This window comes from Dermacentor andersoni, chromosome 8 (genome assembly GCF_023375885.2).
Source record: "Dermacentor andersoni chromosome 8, qqDerAnde1_hic_scaffold, whole genome shotgun sequence".
Classification (NCBI taxonomy): domain Eukaryota; kingdom Metazoa; phylum Arthropoda; class Arachnida; order Ixodida; family Ixodidae; genus Dermacentor; species Dermacentor andersoni.
The window spans coordinates 109,208,291-109,232,250 of NC_092821.1; the positions used below are offsets into that span (position 1 = coordinate 109,208,291).

Genomic DNA, 23,960 nt, shown 5'->3' on the forward strand with positions numbered 1-23,960 from the left:
TTGACTGTATGTGCTTTTGTTCTTTTCGCTTCTTTGAGATAATCGGTCGAACATTAGATAAGAAATACATTTTGAAATATTGAGCATTAATGTAAAGAAAAAACAAGAATATTTACTTGATGGAGCAAATCAATTCTGTAGAAATTCACTAGGCGAAGAAACCCTCATGAAAGCAAAAGGTTGTCAGCTACTTAAGATCATCCGCCCAAAAGTAGCATGAGACTAACAAAGATAACCTATATGGGCTTCCCAGAACGGAGGTGTTGCAGTTGAAGAAGAATTTGTCATGGTGTGAGGGTCACATCTGGGACCAATGCCTTTTCAGGACGATTGCCCTACCATCTGAGCCAACCAGGAGGCTAGCAGGTCAGAGTGAAACTGGATTACCGAAAAGAAGTACTGAAAACGGCAAGTCAGCTTCACGAGAATCCACATGGTGGAGGCAGTTTCACAAAAGGAGAAAAAAATTGTCATCAACCTGAGGCAGACAAGTAAATTGCAGCTGCTTATTCAGCCAACATATGCACACCATTTATGCAGTTTGCGGCAAAACTGTCATTGTTTTTTTGCAAGCACCTCTGGTACGATGCCGTCCCCCATTAGAGGGAGCACACGAGTGTATAGAACGGGCACGCTTTTCCTTCTGCATGGAACAGTTCAACAGCTTCGCAGATGATGACTTGCGGTTGGTGGCGCTGGGACCATTCCGTACGTACACAGGTGTACAGTTGAACCTTGGTAAAACAAAGTTGGATCTGACATGAAGATGCCGTCTTTAATCCGATATTCGTTGTTAGCATATATTCACATTGTACTGATATTGGCGAGAAAAAATTAAAATTTACCTCGGTATGCCCAATAATTCATTATATATATCTTTGTTATATCGAGGTTTGTCTGTGTTGACAAAGCTTCAGCTGGCTCTTGCAACTAGAGCGCCATCAGAGTGCAAGCAGCATGTTAGAATGCTTCCTTTGACAGTCGGCCACTCTGCACACCTAACAGTGCATCGCTATTACATAGCCATCGTCTGCACATAGCTGCGCGCATGCAGGAGGGTGCCTGCCGCAGCGGCTCAGTGGCTAAGGCCTTACGCTGCTTCCAATGGGCCAAATTTCGACGGGGATGGAATACACCGATGCTAACTTGCCAAAATATGGGTGCTTATTAAACACACTGGATGGTCAAACTTAATCCTCAGCCCACCACTATGGTGTTCCTTGTAACCCACCCTGCTGTTTTGGGACATTTAACCCAATTTTCAATTCAATAATTCAATTTTTAATTTTTTAAAATTTTATGCACAAACACGCAGAAACTGCAAGTAAACTTTCAATCAACAGATGGTAACCATGTATGTTATCCTCCATACCTGCTTAGCACCTGTGATCATCAACCGTGTTGTTTTAGTGCACGCTGTGTGTAATAGTTATGATGTACCGGCTCACCCAGCTAGCTACTGTTAAGCAAATGCTACTCTTAAGCAAATGTACACCCTTTGGGGTGTACATTTGCCACACAACAATAATCGTCATCTGTCTTGCTTGCGTTTCCTTCCTTGAGAACGCTGTGCTTGCAACTTTCCTGTCGAGAATGCTCTGTCATGCTGATAACGGGCATGCCGTTCGGGACTTGGAAGTACTGGGCTCGCTGCGTTAAAGAAAGGGAATGCGGACAAGACAGATGACGATTAATGTTGTGTGGCAAAATGGTGTAATTTTGCTTGATTTTTGTATGATTTCATATGACTACTCAGATTTATGATTATGATTACATAGAGTGAGCACTGAGGGGTACAAGAGTAGTTAAGGTTAATAATTACTAATCAAATTAATCGAGGTAAAATTATATAAGCCTAATGAAGCTTAATTGTGGGTAATTGACTAGTGAGGCTAATAAAATAATTTGTTCATTTATTAGGCTAAACAAGAGTAGCTAAAGTTAAAGCAGTGGAGCCTAATCAGGAATAACTAAATGTACTTGAGATTAGTTCGACATAAGTAATTTTTATTAATTAATCACATAAATATATTCATACCTTCAATTAGACCTAATTAATAATGTAATTAAGGAAATGTCATAAAGTATCTAAGTCTAATAATTAATTTGGTGTAATTGCCTAAACCAAAGTGCATTGCTCTCTCCTAAGCTGCTCTGAATCAGGTGAGATTTATTCACGCTGTGCGGGGAAATGGGGAGCCAGAGCTCCATACTGAAGAAAGCAAGCAGAAACGCCACTAGAGTTGTCTAAGTATGTATAAGCATGCCCCGAAATTTCAAGTTGGCCTGCGCCCAAATTTCACTTATCTAATATAAACTCCTTTATCTAAGACAAGTTCTAAAACTTTCTACTCCCGCTGTTCGCCTTATTGCGTTTAAGGCAATTGTTCAGCCAACTTTATATTACGCATATATAATTTGGTGCCCGTACACCCAGAAAAATGTTAACCAAATAGAAAAAATGCAAAAGAGCAGTGAAATTTATTTCTAACAGCTTTGGGTGAACTCCGATCACATTGTTATTAGCGAAAGCCAACCTCCCAACGCTAACGTGAAGAAATCGTGCTTTGAGATTGAATTTTCTTTTTCATTTATTTAAATGTTGTTAAAAGGTAGACATATTGCAGATTACTTTCGTTTTCTGCAGGATATGCCTCAAGGCAAAGACACGCCTTGACTATAACTCCTTTTTCCACTCGAAATAACACTTTTAAGTATTCATTTTTTCCTAGGACAATAACTGAATAGAATAAACTTACTAATGAAGTCATTTCACAACCATCCGTAAACCTTTTTGCTGTACACCTACAGCAGTGATTTGTCTTGCATGTCACGCTAATCTTATTATATTGTAACGCACAGTTGAGTGACGCTACTTTAATAACTTTACGCTGGGCGAACTTGTGCTCGACAAACAGCTAAGCGAGAGCCTCGCTAAAACGTCCACAGTCTCTTTCGCCGCAGTCCCGCACTTCTTCTTCCCTCGATTCTTGGAAGTGGGTACACATCCCGCTTTGTGACGGCGTTCAGCTTTCGGTAATCAATGCAGAAGCGCAAGGTTTGGTCCTTTTTCTTTACCAGTACCACAGGCGACGCCCACGGACTTGCCGACGGCTGAATTACGTCGTCTTCAAGCATTTCCTTAACTTGACTTCCGATGGCTTCCCTCTCTTTTGGTGACACTCGGTAGGGATGCTGGCAAATAGGCCTCACTGATTCGTCAACAATTATCCGATGTTTAGCAATAGATGTCCGCCGAACTTTGGATGACATTGAAAAACATTCGGCGAATTCTCTTACGAGGTTCTCTATTTGCTCCTTCTGTCTGGGCGATAGGCCTGGTTCGATGTCGATGGCTGCAAGGACAGAATCCACATCTTGGAAATTCGATGGTGAAGACTCTGGAATGCTGAGATCTGTAACTTGGACGAAGTTATTAAGGCTGGCAATAACGGTTCCCTTCGCGACATGTTGCACCTCATTTCCGAAATTAGTGAGGAAAACATTGGCACATCCGCCACGCAGCTGAACAGGGCCTCTTGCCATGCAGATCCCTTTTTCGAGTAGGAGACTGGTGTTGCTGTCTGCAATTCCTTCGTACTCGCTGAACGCGTCGCTTCTGACTGTGACGGCTACGCTGGATCTCGGAGGAAGCATCACGTCGTCATCTGCAATGTAAAGGGCGTCGAATTTTTCTTCAGTGTTGAATGCTGCGACAGCGTGCTTGGTTGAGAAGGAAACACATGATTCCTGCAAGTCGATTATAGCGCCATTATCCTGCAAGAAGTCCATGCCAATAATCAAGTCTCTTGAGCACTCGGAAAGCACGATAAAGCTGGCGACGTACGTGAAGCCTCGTATTCCTATTCTAGCCGTACACTTGCCCATCGGGTCGATGAGGTGTCCTCCTGCTGTGCGAACTTGTGGCCCTTTCCATGGAGTCAGCACTTTCTTTAGTTTCCTGGCAAACTCACTACTTATTACCGAGTAATCCGCACCTGTATCCACTAACGCGTTAACTTCGTAACCGTCGACAAACACACGTAAATCGGAAGCAACGTCGCTCTTATGGCACTGGTTTCTGAGTCCCTCGTCGTCGCTCGGAATCATCGATAGAGGTTCTCTTTTCGCGTCGGCAGCGGCCTTACCTCCCGAGGCCGCTGACTCTAGTTTTCCCGACGCGGGCTCTGTGAATGGCGTCTTGGGGAGCTTGAAGACGGGCGGGGGCTCGGTGACCGATGCCTCAACGGCGCTGTTGATCGAGGTTGGTGTTGCTGGTAGGCGTATGGGGAGCTTTGACGAGTAGACAGGTACTCTTCGATTTCAAATGGACGCTCGCCATTTCGAGGGCAAGGTGCGTTCACCGGAAAACCACGAAGCCCTGCCTGGCGATAGTGGCACATTCTGTACAGGTGGCCAGCCTCACCGCAGTGGTAGCAGAGCGGTATTCGGTCATGAGTGCGCCATACATCGGTCTTCCTAAATCTTCTTTCGGGTGGCGGCAGCGTATTTCGAGGCATCGAGCTGTTCATAGAGGAAGTGGCTGTGATGTCAGCACGTCCGGGAGTTTGCCGCAGCACATCGGCATACGAGACGCTCGGCTGGCGCAGTGATGGCGCTTGGGGCTGCGCACTCAGCTGTGGTTCCCGGACCGCCTGTCTGACCTCTTCGCGAACCACGTCTGCCAGCGAAGAGGGCGTTGGAGCGTTGTGGTCAAGCCGTAGCCTCTGAAGCTCTTCTCGCACTACAGATCGCACGATCTCCCTTATGACCTCCATGCTGTTTCCGATGGTGGCTGGAACTGAGCCTACAGAGGTGATGTTCATTTCCCGGTTGTACATCCTTGATCGCTGTTGCAAGGTGCTTTCCATTGTCGTCGCCTCAGAACGAAACTCAGCGAAGGTGCGCGGCGGGCTCCGAACCAACCCTGCAAACAGTTCCTGTTTTACGCCTCGCTTTAAATGGCGTAGTTTCTTGTCTTCGCTCATGTTCGGATCAGCTCGGCGGAATAGGCGGGACATGTCTTCTACATACATGGCCACGCTTTCATTGTTCTGCTGGTTTCTTGCCTGCAGGGCAGCTTCGGCCCTCTCCCTGCGGTCGGTACTCGGGTAAGTCGCAAGCAACTCCCGCCGGAAAGCATCCCACGAGACAATTGTCGCTTCGTGGTTTTCAAACCACGTTCGTGCGCTGTCCTCTAACGCGAAGTAAACGTTTCGTAGCTTGCGCTCTCCGTTCCTTCCATTGAACTCAGCGACGCGCTCAAAGCGTTCCAGCCAGTCCTCTGCGTCTTCAAATGTGTCGCCATGGAAAGGCTCTGGCATCATTGGCGAGTTCATCACGATGTGAGTTGGTGTGATTTGGGTTGCCACCTCGGTAGCGCTTCCGTTAGCAGCTGCTGATGCTCCGATAGAATCCAGCAAAGGTGAAAACTCGGGGGGCTCACCACGTAGCCGACGGCTGCTGCGTTGGTGAACAGGAGTCAATTCGATGGGTCCAAGTTGCCGTGAGTCCGGGCTCCTTTCTCTGACTCGAGGAGGGCTTGAAATCATTACCCTGCACCTCCACCAGAAATGTAACGCACAGTTGAGTGACGCTACTTTAATAACCTTACGCTGGGCGAACTTGTGCCCGACAAACAGCTAAGCGAGAGCCTCGCTAAAACGTCCACAGTCTCTTTCGCCGCAGTCCCGCACTTCTTCTTCTTCCCTCGAGTCCCGCGATCATAGCACGCTGCTCCGACTGCGCGTGCCTTGCGAGCCCGTGTTGCCCGCTTCACTGCCGCTATCTTTCGCAGGTAGCAGTAAACAGCTGGACGGACGCAGGAAGCGGCTGGCGCGTGTAATTCGAAATCATCTTGTGTCAATATGCTCTTGTGCTTGGTTCCAGTACATCATTATGTTTACATTGCCAAATTATGTAGTTCCTTTCCGCGTATCTCTTTTGTTGTTGCAGTGGTTTGCCAATTTGCAAAACCCAACAAATGTAACTCTGCTAAAACCACATTCAGGGTTGCAGTATTTATAAATAAAGAATAAAATAAATTAGTATTCGAGCGTGTGCAACTGCAACATTTCTTCTACTTTATGAGAAAGAAGTAGCTGTTAGGATGCCTGATGCAGGTACCTGTTAATGAAAGTTCATCTGCAGACCTCCCAGTCTTAATGTTAGGTTTACGCATGTGTTTTAATATCACAGAAGTGTCTTCTCTAAGAGCAAATGACGCTGTACAATAAAAGTGTCTTCTCTAAGAGCAAATGACGCTGTACAATAATCTCGGTGCACGTTAACAGACCCCACATGGTAATCGATCCAGAGCTTGCCACTACGGGGATGCAGCGATAGCTACAGTGATAGTTGTAGCGACAAACAATAAAATTCTGGCAGACCTCCATCTCACTATGAGTGTCAACATAAATGCGATTAGCATTAAAACAGTGCAGCGACACAGCACATTGCCACTGCAGACGCACTAACTGGCAATCTCGCTACCAACCACAACTCCAAATGATACCACGACACAGTATATATTTTTTGTAATCGCTGCACCCCCATTGAAGCTCTGCAGTATCCCTAGTATCCCTGCTGCAACTTCGTTACAGTGGTGTCCCTCGTGGACGGGGTGCTATCATTATTTTAGTCGACATACCCATTGTGTCACCTTGGCACATTCATTCTGGGTGATCGGGCAAGAATGGGCATGTGACCAATATCACATGCGTGGTGCCGAAATTGTTCATTCAGGCGCATACCCAGTGGCAGATATCCAGTGACCCAAGTTATCCACCTGGCCAGCAGCAAGTTAGTATCTACTTGGCCCCGCGACTAGTGGCCCATGTCTGCTCGGTAAGACAGAGCAGCCAGCACCTGCCTAGGGGCGCAAAAGCTAGTAGAAAACTTGGGCCGCTGTGCGAAAGAGGTTAGCTACAAACGGTCATGTTGCAAAGTGGGCGAAGATCCCCAAAAAATGCTAGTCGCATTAAACTACATCACATGTCACATTTCCTTGGCCTTCGGAGCTTAAGTGCACAGAAAGCATGGCAGTTCGTCAGATCTCTAGCCTCAGATGCAAGCCCATTGAATGCTCACCGCCACATTGTTTGCACCAACTCGCGTACCCACTGTCTGCAAAACTTTCTTATTCTGAGAATGAGTCACGAGGAAACCGTAGGCATTGACAAATACTATGTCACAGAGCGCAAGTGTGTATTGGCAATGATGGGCATCGTAAATGGACAAACTGGAAAGTGGAACCACGGTGGCATCATAAAATGCGATGTTGTCCATCACTGTCATGCTGATATCAAAAGCGTAAAACAACATTAAAAAAATAATTAGATGTTGGTAAAGAATTTTTTTGCCGACAAAGCACAATAACAATGTCTTTCTGTGCACTACTGCGGTCATGTGTTGTTAAAGGGACCAACAACTGCCAGAACATCTCATGAGATTTTGACAGAAATAAAAAGGCCACAATTTCTAGTGATAGAATCAAGCACGCTGCTTGCTCTCAGTTTAATCGGTAATTACATTTTAAATTGGTACAGAATGTCATGAAATACAGCATTTTGGCCACTTTGCGGTGATTCATTTCATTTCATTTCATTTTATTACCTTAAAGGCCCCAATAAATGGAGCGTTACATAAGGGGTGGCAAGAATAAAAATACATAGTCACAATAACAGGAAGTTTTTTACATTTTCGATGAACTTCGACGGCACATAATGACAGCAACGTCGTTAGGAAGGCCGTTCCAGTCTGCAGCTGTGCGAGGAAAAAAAGAATTTGAAAACGTGACAGTGCGTGAGCGTGGACGGGCAACCTTTAGCTGATGGTTGGTGTGGTGAGATATGCGTGTTAAGGGGAAGGATATAAGGTGCGATGCGCATAGGGCTATGAAAGAATTCGTGAAATAAAGATATGCTGGCAATGCGACGACGGAGCGATAAGGGGGATAATGCGGATGTAGTTTTTAAGGAGGAAATGCTGATATCAAAGGAATATGACGAGTGGATGAAACGAGCGGCGCGATTTTGTACAGATTCAAGATCATTAATTAGGTATGCTTGATGAGGATTCCAAATAGGCGATGCAAATTCTAGTTTGGCCTGACAAATGATTTGTAGGCTAATAATTTTACATGTTGAGGAGCATGATGTAGATGGCGTTTTAGAAATCCTAACGTCCTGTTCGCGGATGATATTAGGTTAGTAACATGAGAATACCAGGAAAGATCGGTTGAAAGTGTTACACCTAAATACTTGTACAAATGAACTAGTTCTACCGGAACTTCAGAGATCACGTAAGGAAAAACGAGAGAATTAGGGCGACGGTGAATGGACAAATATTTACACTTACATGGGTTAAGTTCCATTAGCCACTCGTTACACCAGTCCTGGACAGCATTAAGATCACTTTGAAGAGAAGATTGGTCAGCGGTGGAAGTAATAGCACGACATATTACACAATCGTCTGCAAACATATGTATGCTAGATGTTACGTTTGATGGTAAATCATTTATGTATATTAGGAAAAGTAGCGGACCGAGCACGGATCCCTGTGAGACGCCTGATGTTACAGAGACTGAATTAGAATTCCTATTATTAATGGTGATGAATTGTGAACGATTAGTCAAGAATTCGTCGATCCACTTCAGTATATTAGGACCTTGGTACGACCTTGGGGCCTTGGTACGACCTTGGTACCTTGGTACTAGAGCTGAATGCTGACTACTCAAGCCAAGGTTACTGCATTTAAGTCTGCTGTTACCAAGTGCACCATATGTATTGCTCAAAATGAGTCTTGATATTATATAGGCATTTGCACTTCTTTCTATGTGTATTACGATCTAGGAAAGTCCACACTAACAAACAACGCTGCCTTTGCGGCATTAAGGAGAACAGCATAAATGTTGTGAGCTGTTGTGTCCCTCATTTCATGGTGGTACACACGAGTGCTTTTGTATGCCTGTGAGTACCCAGAGTTCTGTTGTCTCCCTGTAAGATTAAAAATGCCATCGGCTAATTGAGCCATCAATGGGAACCATCACTACGGTCGAACCCGACTATATCGAACTCGTTTACATCGAATTATCCCCTATATCGAACAGTTTCTGAACACCGTAATGTTACATTGAGGATAGATAGCAAAAAGTGCGGGTAAATCGAACAAAAATATCAGCCACACTTGATCTATCGAAGTTCAAGCACCGCAAAATTGTCTCAGAAGTTGGCTTTCCCGCGCGGCGGCCGGGCCTGCCGCAGATACCCCCGTCTTGGAGAAATTGGTTTAGCCCAACTGCGCATGTGCGGCACTGCTCTCGCTCTCTTTCAGACAGCCGCCCCCTAGAAAAAGTGGTTTGACCCACCTCACTCTCTCACAGCTACGTGCGCCTGTGTGCATCTTTTCTCCCACCCAAACCACCAAGAAGATCGCCTCAACTGCAGTAGTGTTCAGTTCATTCAGTTGCGAGATTGTGTTGTCGCATTCTCATAACACAGTGCTCCGCTCCGTTAAGAGATGGCTGCCGTGAAACGGAAGAATTTGACAATATCCGCAAAGATAGAGATAATCGGAAGAGTTGAACACGGAGAAAAGAAGTCAGATGTCGCCGCAGCGTGCAACATCCGAAGAAGCACTTTGAGTACGCTATTAAATAATAAGGCTAACATTAGGGCTAAGGCGGAAAAGAGGCCTGGTGCTACCGGCGCCCAACGAGTACACACTGCTGCATATGAAGACGTGGAGGCAGCAGTGTACAAGTGGTTCCTTGATGTTAGGTTGCGAAACATCCCCGTTTCTAGCCCCATAATTGAGCAGAAAACGAAGGATCTCACTTTCATTCTCAACAGACCTGACTTCAAAGGCGGTTCAGGTTGGCTGAAGGGTTTCAAGGAGCGCCACAGCAGTGTCGGCCAGGCTGTCACTGATGAAAGCCGCGCGGTGGATGTCAGGAGCGTGGACAAATGGATTGAAGAAAATTCGAGCGGCATCATGACAAGATACCATCCCCGCAATATATTTAATGCCGATGAGACGGCTTTGTTCTGGCAAATGCTCCCAAACAAAACGCTGGCGTGTTGTGATAACAAGTCCCACAGCGGGAAAGTTAACAAAGCCCGAATATCGGTGTTGCTCGCCACCAACGTCGATGGATCGACCAAGCTTCGATTACTCGTGATCGGAAAAAGCAGATCGCCGCGGTGCTTAAAGAATGTACTCTCTGTTCCGGTGACCTACAGGTCCAACGGAAAAACTTGGATGACAAGCGAACTTTTTGGAAAATGGCTGATATCCTGGGACGACGAACTGGTAAGCAAAGGCAGAAAGGTCTGCTTACTACTTGATAATTGTTCCACTCGCCTTTGTAATGTCAGCATCAGCAACATCGAGCTTCGCTTCCTGTCACCAAACATAACGTTGGTGCTGCAGCCTTTAGACCAAGGTGTCATTCGTGCACTGAAGGCAGGCTATAGAAAGCGCCTTGTGCAACGGCTTTTGCTAAATCTTCGCACTGGGCGGGAGTTGAAAATTGACCTCCTGGGCGCAATAAGGATGCTGAATGCGTCATGGAATGACGTCAAGAAAGAAACTATTCAAAATCGTTTCCGTCATTGTGGACTAAGTGTTTCCGGTGAGGCTGGCGCCAGCTCATACGAAACTTTCGTTGAACCCCTCGACATTGATGAACCACTTGAGGAACTTGACGATTTGTTAAGACAGCTGTCCGAGTTCCCAGGTGCCGTTTGTGATGGAACTGTGGCTACAGGCTTTGTCTCCATTGACGACGATGTTGCGGCTACCGGAGAGCTCGCTGACCAAGACATTGTTGCCGATCTGGCTAGAGATCCCGCTGACGACAGTAACTCCGAGGACCCAACGAGTGCCGACCCGCCGACGTGTTCCTAAGCACTTCATGCACTTGGCGTTGTTCGCCGCCACTGCGCGTCCATAAAAGGCTGTGGGCTCAGCTGTTCCCAGTCACTTGACAACGTTGAAAAGTGTATGCTAAACAATGCTTTCAAAGTGAAAAAGCAGAAGATCGGCGACTATTTCTTGCGCTAATATGCCTGCAGTACATGTGTTTAGAAAGTAAAGAATATTATCTAATGAGGTGCGTTTTGTACATTGTCAATTTCTTTAAATGTTCTATATCAAATTGCACGATATATCAAACTAATTCCAGTTTTTTTTTTTTTTTTGAGTTCGATATATGCTGCGGATTTTGCTACATGAATAGCACTATACTGGCATATTCGACCACATCCCGGCAGCGCCGATGTAGAATCATTATCATGCTCGCCAACCACTGTCTCCAGTACACTTTCAGTGTGCGACCTCATGACTGTGACTGACAGATGAAAAAGTTCAGATTAAAAAAAATTCTACAATGTTTTGTCTGTTAGCACGGTAGGACTGTACCGCTTGACTAGAGAGCCTTTATGTTGCACGAAAAAAAAAAAAATGGGTACCATAAAAATTGGTTGTCGATTCCTTTAATTACCGTATAAACTCATGTAAGGGCTGCAGCTGTATACGAGGCTGGCACCCCTAACTCGGCAGGCCAAAGTTTGCAGAAAAAAAATTCCAACAGAGGAGCAGTCGTGTTCGGTGCCCCGATGATACATGCTGCATGCTTCCGCATGCCACTACTAAATGGTGAGAGCTGCGCATTGACCTCTGATGTAATGGTACGTCTGGGGATTCAATGTGCGCACAAGAGGCCAGCTGCGCCGGCATCATTAGGACCTAAAGGTTCGGTCCCGAGCAAGGACCGCACTTCGTCAAAGTTGTGAAAAAAAGAGTGCTGACCTTACACGAGTCTATACGGTATCGCTGTCACAGCAATCATCCCCTTCGCGCTAGCCATTACACGGGCATCACATTGCCTCACCTTGCAGATCCCAACGTGCAGCTGCGCAAGAAGCCACTGACGGCAACGCAGGTCACCATGCCGACCGTCAACGATGCCGAGACGGCCGAGAACCTCAAGAGGTGGAAGCGCATCTTCTTGCTGGTGGTTGCCGTCACCGTGCACAACATTCCCGGTAAGAACTCGCCGACGACGTCAACTAGCTACGCTGATCAGCACGCATAAAAGATGCTGGTGTGTGTATACTGTCACATTGCAGTGACGGTGAAGAAACAGACAGTGCCAAGACTATGAGTCGTGAATCTAACTCTTTATTGGGGAATTGGTGCCCAGAAAAGCGACGTACACTCAAAGCACAACGATAAGTAGGGGAGCACAGTTGTGGAAATCTAATCTCACGGTTCCAGTCATTCCTCTGTTTATACATGTATCGTAGCACATTCCAGAATAATCGCTCTTGCATGCTTAAATTCAAGAATGTACAGGGGCATTCACGTCATGTGTGCAATATGATTAGATAAGACTTTTTTGTTACAGAATCTGTGACAACTTTAGAGAATTTACTGATGCACTAGGCACGTGTTGTGCCAAGTGAGAAATAGATAACAGCGGCAGTCAGGTGAAGACATGTCTCTGTCAAAAAACTAAATTCTATACATGAAAATATGTTGAAAGAACTCAGTGGCATTCCGCTGCTGAGCATGGTGTCGCGAGTTTTATTTTGTGCTGTGGCAGCCACATTTGGATCGGGGTGAGATGCACGAATGCTATTTTGCCGAGAGTTCCAAGCACAACAACCACTCCCATGCAACGGACCAACTTAGTACGACTTCGTGTATCTGTCAAAAATGGCCATGGACAAGCCCGGCTCATTGACGATGCTTTTAATTTTCTTGCAATGTTCACTTTCTTGTCAGTTATACTTTTCTTTCTTTATTTTTCTTGTATAGGGCTGTTAAGCTTCATGTTTACAATAAGTGGCCGAGATCTTGTATAATACCATATTTATTTGAATCTAGGCCAGTAGTTTTTTCAAATAATCATATACCAAACTCTAGGGCCGGCTTGAATTCGATGAGGTTGAAAAGTGCGCCAGTCTTTAATTGAAATTGATAAATATGGTGCTTGGCTAGTGCCATCTAGAAGAGTCAGTATAGCAGCCGCTACAAACCACGTCAGTAGCCAACTCAAGTACACAAGTGACGTCACCATTTTGACCTGTGTTGAATCGGTGCGCGGTGTGGCGTTATCATGAGGGCCCCAACCAGACGATGCTACCGTAGTGCCGCTTTCAAACAAAAAGTTGTGTTAGCCAATGAGGCATCGTCTAGCGTTGAAGCCTGGTTGGATTTGATGAGATGAGAAAAATGTCCATCGTTGGACGGGGCAATGGGAGATGCTTTGTGTGTGCGCCACAACGAGGATGGCATTTACCGTACCACAGCAGCGATAATGACGTAGAATGAACTCGGCATGTTCATGTTCAATAAATGCTGTTTTCATTTTGTGAATGCCGTCCTCACTTTTTTTTTTTTTGGCCTACATTCAAGTTATGTTATCTGGCTTCGGACTTTCAGGAGTCGGCTTAGAATCCGGGCCGGCCTATAGTTGAGTAAATACGATAAGCACCCATTATTTTCTCTACATTGTTTTCTCTTTTTTTGTGTGTGTGTACGTGCGTATACACAGAGGGCCTTGCAGTGGGCGTTGGATTCGGTGCAGCCGGGAGCTCGGAGCATTCCACGTTTGAAACTGCCAGGTGAGTCATCATGGTTGTTCGTTTGGATTTTTAGTACACGCTTGCCTTCACCGGTGTTCTGTCTGTGCTGTGTGATTAGCAAATAAATGTTTTTTTTTCTATCTGATGAGAATGTTGGCAGCCCATGAACCCAGACATGCAACTGTGTGAGCTTATGGCCATTATATTGAAGTTCGCCCTCTTATGCGAATAAGTACAGCCGTCAATAAATTTTCCTTACACGGAAAGAGCTGCAAGAACTTCCAAATTATCGGACTGACAAAAAGAAATCTAGTTCGGACAAAGAAAAGTAATTTTATTGAACTTGAGAGTCGGCGACAAAGGTACGGTTTCATGTCGTGTTTACATCTCCACTTTGGTGGTGCAAAGCGAAGCGAGCCACGCTTTCACATCCACTCCGCCTCCATGACTGTTGACGTGCCCTACAGGGGGACGACACTGTCATGAAAAGTGCTGGCATCGGGGAGCGAATGCTTTGTCTGCCTATCGCTTAAACGAGTCTCTGAAACTTGAGATTATGCAATTCACGGGAAGGCAGTACACATGATGCCACGCCCTCTCTGCTCGCCCAGTCTTTGCACATGTGGTAGGTTACCTCCCGTGCGAGCTGCATATAAGCTTAGTCACGCAGCGGGGCTAGAAAAAGAGGTGCGGGTGAGGCATTTGATGTAATAAGCTCGCACAAGATATAGTGGGGACACTGGAGATTCCTAGCAGCGGCTTTTCTCCTACAGCCCTCCCAAACAGGCTGATGATGGCGACAATGTGTTTCATTGTGGGCCTGTACAATGTTTTTTTTCTCATGTCTCGCAAACAGAAACCTGGCGCTTGGCATAGGCATTCAGAACTTCCCCGAGGGACTGGCCGTAAGCTTGCCGCTCCGTGGGGCTGGCTTCTCCAAATGGAAGTCATTCTGGTGAGCTGCTTTCTTGATTCTAAAGAATTCGTACCATACTGAAGCGGTCCATATGTATAGTCTGAAAATACCATAGGTTTTCTGTATGATTCTCAGAGAAATTATGCAGAAGTGTAGTTATAAAAATTGCATTGTGACTCCTACAAGCAGTAGAAAAGTATATGTACTGTAAGTGCCAGAAGTTTACAGAATGGGGTACAGAAGAAAAAGCTGAATATTTCTGCAGCCTGGTATTCGCATTTCCAGCCTGTACTAAAATATGCAAACAGCATAGTGTTGTCCAGTTTTGTGCTGGCACTGGTCACATACTCGGAAATTCAATGTTTTCTCTGATCCCGTAATCTGTAAATTTTTTGCATTAACTGTACCTCCTCTGCCAGGACTTTGACTAAGTGTGCCTAAAAGGAAGGGTATGGCACAAATATGTATACAGTGCCCTTCACTTATTTTACTGCGGTTCATTCAAGTTTTCGGTTAATTTGATCCCGGCCGATGATCCTGTCTGGTGCCCACATGTTCCTGTGGCCCAGAATTTCCATTATTTCAATCCTCAAATTGGCCTTTGTTCGTTAATTCAAACTTGGCTGCTCAGCACACACATGTCATACCCCAGTGGTGACGCCAATAAAGATCCCATTAGTGGCAGCATATTTTTGGCAGAGCTTAGGGGACAGTGAATACGTTAAATACACATTATATTCCATCAAAAAGGCCTATTTTCGGCTTGCCCTAGCAAAATTTTCAAGTCTGATTACAGTATTCATCCAAGTCTAATGCACCCATTTTTCTTAATAAATAAATAAAAATTAGACTAAAAATTGCCTCTGTGGTGCAGTCCACCTTTTTTCATTTTCTTATGCTGCCCTCTGCCACACACCACTGGAATCGTTTTGGAAAGGTGTCGGAGAATCCGCCAGCTGATTTCTGAACCTGCACCCCTGTTGAGTGCATGTCGGTTGTGCGTTTTGTGGATTGCGAGTGTTTCTTAATCACTTCTCCAGGGCCGCATGTCGTTCCTGGAAGCCATGTAGCACTCACTGAGCAGGCCTGCGTGCACTGTTGTGTTCAGAGTACAGCCGATGAAGGCATGCCGAGTTCCGTTTACTGATGTGGCTGTCTTGGAGTTTGTTCACGCTCACTTCTGCACTTGCACCTGCCTCCCTTTTTTTAATTCTCTTTTGCGTGTTTTTTAAACATTTCGCATATTCAAGAAGTCTTCGAGTGCAGCCTCTCACATCAGATTTATCAAAGCAGTGCACTTGTTTACATCGATATCTACAGTCACAGATCGTTGTTAGCATCAAATATTGGGGAAAGGTGCATTGTTGATGTGAGATGACGTCGAAATGTAGCAAAACATACATAGCTGCGCATATGAGCCGCGTTGTTCCACGCAGAAGCGAGTCAGTATGAGCAGCCAAGCCATTTAACCAACAGCAACTGTGATCCAGATACGTATATATATATATATTGTTACGGGGTTAAAAACAGTCAGACGTATACAGTGGAACCCCGTTCATACGTTTTTCACTGGACCGAGGAAAAAAAACGTAACAGCCAGGAAAACGCAACAGTGAGGAAAGCTCCGAAAGTGAATGAAAAAAGTGCAGCTTCAACTATAGACAATTTATTTCCACAGAGTGCGCTTAGAACTTAAAAAAAGTCTAGAATGGTGGCTAGCCGTTTCTTTAGCTCGCTAGAAATCACCACACGTTTCTCAATAGCCTGGAAGGCCGCATTGCTGTCAGCGTCGCTGTGAGGTAAGACGTACCTGCGGAGGAGGTCCGGAGCCGCGACGGCTTCTCCAAAGCTAGGATTTGGCAACTGCCCGGCATCATGCGGCTCGTGCTCCTCGTCATCACCGTGCCACGGCAATGGCAACGGACAAAGGAATATCCGCGGGAAATTTTGCCCTCTTTGGCGTAATCATGCTAACGATTGTTTAGTATTGCTGCGGAGTGCGCGCGTCCGAGCAGCCCGCTTGCACGCAGCGCGGCGTGGTTTCGTTAGAAATGTAAACGAGAGAGGAGAGCTGGCCCGATAGGCGGAGCAACGCCAACTTCCGGCTTCCCTTTAGCCATAGCTTCACAAGGAGTGACGTCAGGGCCTCTCCTGAGTTTCCTTCCTCCGTGAGTCGACCCGTCCAACAAACCATGCGGGGACCGTAATCACAGTGATGATAGTGAGAGCATTTTTCACGAATGGCCACCTAGTAGCGGCCTCTCGAACTGGCGTGCGGCTTCTTGCAGCCAGTTCCATAGCCAAGCCCGGCCAAGCCCGGTCAAAATTCGTCAAAAGTCAAAATGGTGGTAGAAGCGCGTTGCCTACTTTAGCCCAGGCAGGTTCGGGTTGCGACGCATCATGCAGCAACGTTTTCACAGCTACTACGTAACAGCGGGGTTCCTTATACATTGGATCCTATGGAAGCTATGCCGGGACCGGATGAAAACGACGTAGCAGCCGGGAAAACGCAGCAGTGAGGAACGTAACAGCGGGGTTCTACTGTATTTACAAGATATTTACAATAATTGTAGCGGCTGACAAGATGGTAGACAGCGCATGAAGTCCAGAGCGTCGTCTTCTTCAGACAAAGCTGACAACATCTTCTTCGTCGGCGTGTCACATGACCCCCGGCAGCGGAAGCACCGGCTCGGTACTGGTTAGGAGGCAGGCGAGTGATACAACTTAAGACGCGTGACATGAACCACATCGGAGCGATGCTGAGCCACGGTTGGCTCAAGAGGGGCGATTTCATACGTAGCATCAGTTACTTTATGCAAGACATGGTAAGGGCCAGAGTAGCGTGAAAGTAACTTCTCCGAGAGGCCAACGCGTCGCGACGGCAACCAAAGGAGAACCAGGGTGCCCGGTGTGTAATGGACGTCACGATGGCAGGCGTCATATAAGCGCCGCTGATTGTCCTGCGACTCCACAAGTCAACGTCGGGCAATATGGCGGGCTTCTTGAGCTTGGAGTATGGCTTCACGGGCGTACTCGGACGTGGAATTCAGGCTAGCAGGCAGAATGGTGTCGAAAGGTAGCGTAGGGTCACGGAGAAACAAGAGGAAGAATGGAGAGAAGCCGGCGGTATCATGGCGAGACGAATTATAGGCAAAAGTAACGAACGGCAGCGCAACCTCCCAGTCACGATGGTCAGCGGAGACATAGATGGACAGCATGTCAGTAAGGGTGCGGTTAAGGCGCTCAGTTAGACCGTTCGTTTGTGGATGGTAAGCAGTAGCAAGTTTGTGGTTAGTCGCGCACGAGTGCAGAATGTCGTTGACAACTTTAGAAAGAAAGTAGCGGCCGCGGTCGGTGAGGAGCTGTCGAGGGGCGCCGTGGTGAACGATGACGTTCTCTAGGAGGAAGTCGGCGACATCGGTTGCACAGCTTGTCGGAAGAGCCCACATGATTGCATATCGGGTGGCGTAGTCTGTTGCTACAGCAATCCACTTGTTTCCCGAATCAGACGTAGGAAAAGGGCCTACAAGATCAACACCTACAGAGAAGAATGGTTCTGATGGCACGTCAAGTGGTTGAAGGCGACCAGCAGAGAGTGTGGTTGGCTTTTTGCGTCGTTGACAAAGGTAACACGCAGCGACATAACGGCAGACGTCACGGTATAGACCAGGCCAATAGAAGTGCCGACGAACGCATTCATAGGTCCGTGACGCGCCAAGGTGACCGGCAGTTGGGACATCATGAAGCTGGGCGAGAACAGTCTGATGCAGATGCTCAGGCACAACGAAGAGTCGGGCAGGGCCGTCCGGGCGCATGTTAGAGTGGTACAATATACCATCTTGGAGTTCAAACATGCGAAGGGAAGGATCGGGCGTCGTTGAAGTGAGCCGTTGAATAAGGTCTTGTAAAGAGGCGTCCCAACGTTGTTCGGCTCCAATATCGCGAAAAGCAGCTAGAGAGAGGACGGTGACACGTATGCCGGCCGCAGAAACGTCAGGAGGGTCGACAGGATGGCGTGACAAGCAGTCCGCATCCTGATGTAACTGGCCGGTCTTGTACACAACTGAATAGTTGTATTCTTGAAGGTGCAGAGCCCAGCGGCCAAGGCACCCTGAAGGATCTTTGAGGGACGAAAGCCAACACAGAGCGTGGTGATCAGTGATGACTGTAAATTGGCGGCCGTACAAATAGGGGCGGAATTTAACCACTGCCCAAACGATAGCCAGACACTCGTGTTCGGTGATGGAATAATTGCGCTCCGCAGAGGAAAGAAGGCTGCTGGCGTAGGCAATAACACGTTCTCGCCCTTGTTGTTTCTATGCCAAGATAGCGCCAATACCATGGCCACTGGCATCGATACGGACTTCTGTTGGAGCTGACGCATCAAAGTGAGCGAGAATGGGCGGGGACGTAAGCAGCCCAATCAGCTCGGTGAAAGCACCAGCTTGCTCAAGGCCCCAAATGAATGCGGCGTCTTTCTTGAGGAGCTGAGTGAGAGGGCGCGCAATGTTCGCAAAATTTCGGACAGACCGACGGAAGTAGGAGCAATGGCACAAGAAGCTGTGAACATCCTTGGCACATGTTGGCATGGGAAAGTCTTTCACTGCCTGTATTTTATCGGGATCAGGGCGTACACCAGAAGAATCGACGAGATGCCCGAGCACAGAGATTTCCCGACGACCGAAGTCGCACTTGGACGAATTTAATTGTAGCCCCACCTGACGGAAAACAGATAGGATTGTCGATAGGCGTTCGAGGTGTGTTGCAAAAGTCGGAGAAAAAACAATCATGTCGTTCAGGTAACAGAGGCAGATGAACCACTTGAAACCGTGTAGGAGGGCGTCCATCATTCGTTCAAATGTGGCTGGGGCATTACATAAACCGAAAGGCATCACTTTGAACTGATACAGGCCATCGGGAGTAATAAAAGCCGTCTTCTCGCGGTCCATGTCGTCGACGGCAATTTGCCAGTAGCCGGAGCAAAGGTCGATGGACGAAAAATATTGTGCTCCATGCAGGCAATCCAGGGCATTGTCACTGCGTGGTAGCGGATAGACGTCTTTCTTTGTTACCTTGTTGAGGTGTCGATAATCGACGCAAAATCGCCAACTGTTGTCCTTTTTAACTAGTACATCAGGGGATGCCCATGGGCTGCAAGAAGGTTCGATGATGTCTCCAGAAAGCATCTTGTCAACTTCATGTTGGATGATTTGTCGCTCAGTAGGTGAGACGTGGTAGGGTCACCGATGGATCGGGCTCGCATCACCGGTGTTTATTCAATGTTTTACGACAGATGTTTGTCCTAGAGGGCGCTCTCCAAGGTCGAATATGTCCCAGTATGAGGCAAGGAGGCAACGTAGTTTATTAGCACGCTGAGGTGGAAGGTCGAGAGCAATAATTTTTGTTAGGGCATTCAAGTCTGAAGGGACAGGGGGCGAAGCAAGAGTTGAACACGAGGTACTGTTACAAGTTAAAGCGGAAATGTGGTGGTCTCTGGCCAGCGTTATTTGCGCGAGGGATATTCCGCGCGGGAGTACTTGTCTACAAAGTCCGAGAGTTCACGAGTGGAAGGCAGGACGCGTTGTCCGAAATGGTAATGACGGTGTGAGGAAAAGCGACGTTATGCGAGAGCAGGACATCCGAATTAGGGGATACGATGTAGTCACCATCTGGTACAGGTGGAAGGGGGAGACACCTATGTAAGTAACGGCACGGTGCGGGAGGCGAATATGCTGTGTGGAACCTAGCCGTATCGGAGCACTATTGGGGGGGGGGGTCAATAGCAGCAGGTAGAGCGAGTTGCACAACACCAGCAGAACAGTCTATCAAAGCGAAATGTAGACAGAAAGTCAAGGCCCAAGATGAGATCGTGAGGGCAGTGCTCTAGAACATAAAATAAAACAACAGTATGATGTCCGGCGACACTCACGCGAGCCGGACATCATACTTGTCTTTTATGTTTTTTTACTGGCTCTTAATTTATTACTGATTATCACTTTTCTTTAACTTTACTATACTTACAGTTTGCGCATGTCAGAAAGCATTATTAGAGAAAAGTGCGCTCATGTAAGCGCTCATTTGCAGTCCATGGTCTCACAAAAATGCGGATGCCATCGCTGACACTGTTCTATATATAGCTGAGCGAGGAGGTTGTTTAGGCTGCTGCACCAAGTACACCGTCTCTTGTTTCGCGTTTGGCGCAGAGGTAAACTGTGCATTTCTGGAATTTAAAAATGTGTCAGCATGACAACACGTACAGACCCACACTTCTAGCGAATTCGACCGGCAGCCTGCGGAAAGGGTGACACTTACATATGTTGGCACAACGTTGTGTCGCCGCTTATTGTTTATGCGCCATGCAATGTGAAGAGTAGTTGATTTCAAATCACCAAGGCCAGAACTGAACCAGAAAAGCAGTTTCCTTCCTCCTAACTGCTTACTTTTCAGTTCAGGTCTGCCGGTAGCGGGTGCACTAATTCGACGGCACCAGGTCCACCTTTCACTGAACAGGATCAACATTGGCTCAAACTTCATGTGCACAGCTTGAGAGGGCTGAAGCTTGTGAATTTCAAGTTTGTAGGCATGTTTTGACTCAGCTTGGTCGGAAGAAGACGACGCTCTGGACCTCGCGCACTGTCTACGATCTTGTCAGCCGCTACGATTATTGTAAATATCCTGTAAATATACGTCTGACTGTTTTTAACCCCGTAACATTTTTGGTGGAGGTGGCGGGATCATTATCAAGACAGATTTACGCAGCCGGCGCTCCTTGGCTGCATCTACAATGCCAGCACAAGGCGAGGATGCTTCGGGCCCGTCGGCACCCACGCCCACCATCATTCTAGCACAACCCCGCAACCCAGGAACCTTTTCTGGCACCGACGACACTGATGTTGAAGACTGGCTTCAACTATATGAGCGGGTGAGCTCCAGCAACCACTGGGATCAGACCATCGTGCTTGCTAATTTGATATTTTACCTCGCGGGCACGGCATGTGTATGGTTTCAGACCCACGAGGAAGAACTTACCAGCTGGGACATTTGTAAACAGAAGCTGAAAGATTTGTTTGGCAAGCCTGTTGGACTTGAGTGCGCCGCCCAAAAAGACCTCGCTTCGTGTGTCCAGACGTGCACTGAGTCCTACCTCACGTACATCCAGGACGTGCTCGCTCTGTGCCGCAAAGTGGATCCGAAGATGTCCAAACCTGATAAAGTTGCACACGTCATTAAGGGCATAACAGATGATGCCTTCCACCTCCTTGTTTTCAAGAATTCTTCCACTGTGCAAGCCATCATTACCGAATGCTGGTGGTTTGAAGAAGCCAAGAGTCACCGCATTGCCCAGCCATTTCCCCGCCTTCCCAACACGGCTGCTACGTCCACCTGCGAAGACGTCTGCAGTCCGCCCATGCCCGATCGCTCTGATGACGTCCTACATATCATCCGACATGAAAAAGAAGCCGCATCTCTACCCGCCACGGTTTCTCAGTGGCTATGGTGTTAGGCTGCTGAGCACAAGGTCACGGGATCGAATCCCGGCCACGGCGGCCGCATTTCGATGGGGGCGAAATGCGAAGACACCCGTGTACTTAGATTTAGTTGCACGTTAAAGAACCCCAGGTGGTCGAAATTTCCGGAGTCCTCCACTACGGCGTGTCTCATAATCAGAAAGTGGTTTTGGCACGTAAAACCCATAATTTTTTTTAAGCCGCATCTCCTGTTACGACCCCAACCCATTGCCCCGACAATTGCCAGGTGAGCGTCTCATTGATACTGTCCGTCGTGCGCCAGGAATTGGCCAACGTTGGCTTGACCAACGTCTGCTCAGTTAATCGACCTGACTACACCCCGCTCTAGCCGCTCTCCTTCACCACGTCGCCGCTTCTCCCGATCACCCCCATCTCACCGATCACCGTCCCCTAGCTCCTTCCGGCGCACCCTTCCAGAAAACTAACGGGTGCAGCACTTGGAGGTGATGCTGCCAAACAGACCTGACGCAAAAATCCTCTTCTGACCTTGCCCACACATCGGAACCTCATTAAAGTGAACGTGGATGGTGTACCTGTTACGGCTCTGATTGACACTGGCGCGCACATATCTGTGATGAATGCTCAGCTTCGGAATCGTCTCAAGAAAGTCCTTACTCCTGCCCCGTCGCCTGTGGTCCAAGTCGCCGACGGTGGAACACCAGCCGTTATTGGCATGTGTCCGGCTCGCGTGAGTGTCGCCGGACATCATACTTCTGTTTGTTATATAAGCAAATGCCTGCGGCTATCTCATTATTGGTACGATGGCCAACTGTGTGGGGCTTGGTCAAACGATGGTGGGCACGCTGATTTTATTGGTGCTGTCAATAAGAAACCCTGTCCCAGTGCGGACAGCTCACGCTCGTCAATTGCGGCATTGTCGGCCTGGTACGATGAAATGGTCTCAGTGACATGCTGCCTTAAACGAGTACGTATGTGCCCTTTTAATGTGCAATAACACAAAAATTTTGCTTTCGGTTAGAGCTTCACAGTGATTGAGCGCATTGCTGTGAAGCAGCTATTTAAAGGAACACTAAAGGAAAATAATATGTCAAGCTAGATTGAAAGGTTAGGCTTCTGTAGTAATGAATTTGTTATTCACAAAGAAAGAAACTAAGCTTTTGTAAGCAAGAAAATGACGAGAATGTTCCCTGAGTGGCACCACCTATTGTGGGCTATGGTACCTCTCATGTCACATTAGCACTGGGTGATTCGCCAAGAGTGGCTGCGATGCCCCGCTACTGCAAGCCCCATCATTTTTCATATTATTACGATATTATCGTGAGATGCTCAAGAGACGAGCCGCCGCGAGAACGACGAAGTGGGTCTGTGCCCTTGGCGCGAGCGAATGTCGGCCTGGTGCTCTGGCTCCAGTGTAAATAGCCTGTAAATAGTATCTTCCGTCTGTGTCTTTCTTTTTTCCTTCCTTCCCTTCTTCAGTTTCCCTTCTTTAATTTCATGTTTGAACAGCAGTGCTGGTAAATCACAAATATTGAAGTATCAATTCATGCTTGGACATTTTTTTCTTCATAAAGAAGAATACGAGTGCTAACTAGATGGCATTTTGGCTCTTTAGAATGTGATGTAATGCTTGTTTATCAAGAAACATCTGACTAGTCTCAAGCCAGCACTGCAAATCTTATGACATCGCACTGCATGCCTCCTGAAAAAGGCCAACATCCTGTGTAGTGCATTAGACAGTCAGCAGTTAAACAAGAGAGAAACATAAGAAGCACTGGTGCTATAGCATAATAAGTAGGATACTGTTTTAATGAAATAAGGAAACTAAGCGGGATACATGTATCACAAACACAATTTCATGACATGCAGACTAATATGGCGGAACCCTGTTAATACATTCCTCACAGCTGTGTTTTCCCGAATGCCGCATCGCATTTCTGCGTTCCTGACCTAAAGCCCATTGAC

General features: G+C 47.1%; 1 protein-coding gene across 2 annotated transcripts in view; it reads left to right on the forward strand.

The window, feature by feature from the left end:
• Zip48C (Zinc/iron regulated transporter-related protein 48C) overlaps positions 1-23,960 on the forward strand; it is a 59,994-nt gene that overhangs the window by 22,409 nt on the left and 13,625 nt on the right. For both annotated transcript variants that reach the window (XM_055069714.2, XM_050176838.3), the window contains exons 5-7: positions 11,901-12,047; positions 13,562-13,631; positions 14,449-14,547. In XM_055069714.2, coding sequence (XP_054925689.1) covers positions 11,901-12,047; positions 13,562-13,631; positions 14,449-14,547 — 316 coding nt within the window. The remainder of the gene's footprint in view (positions 1-11,900; positions 12,048-13,561; positions 13,632-14,448; positions 14,548-23,960) is intronic.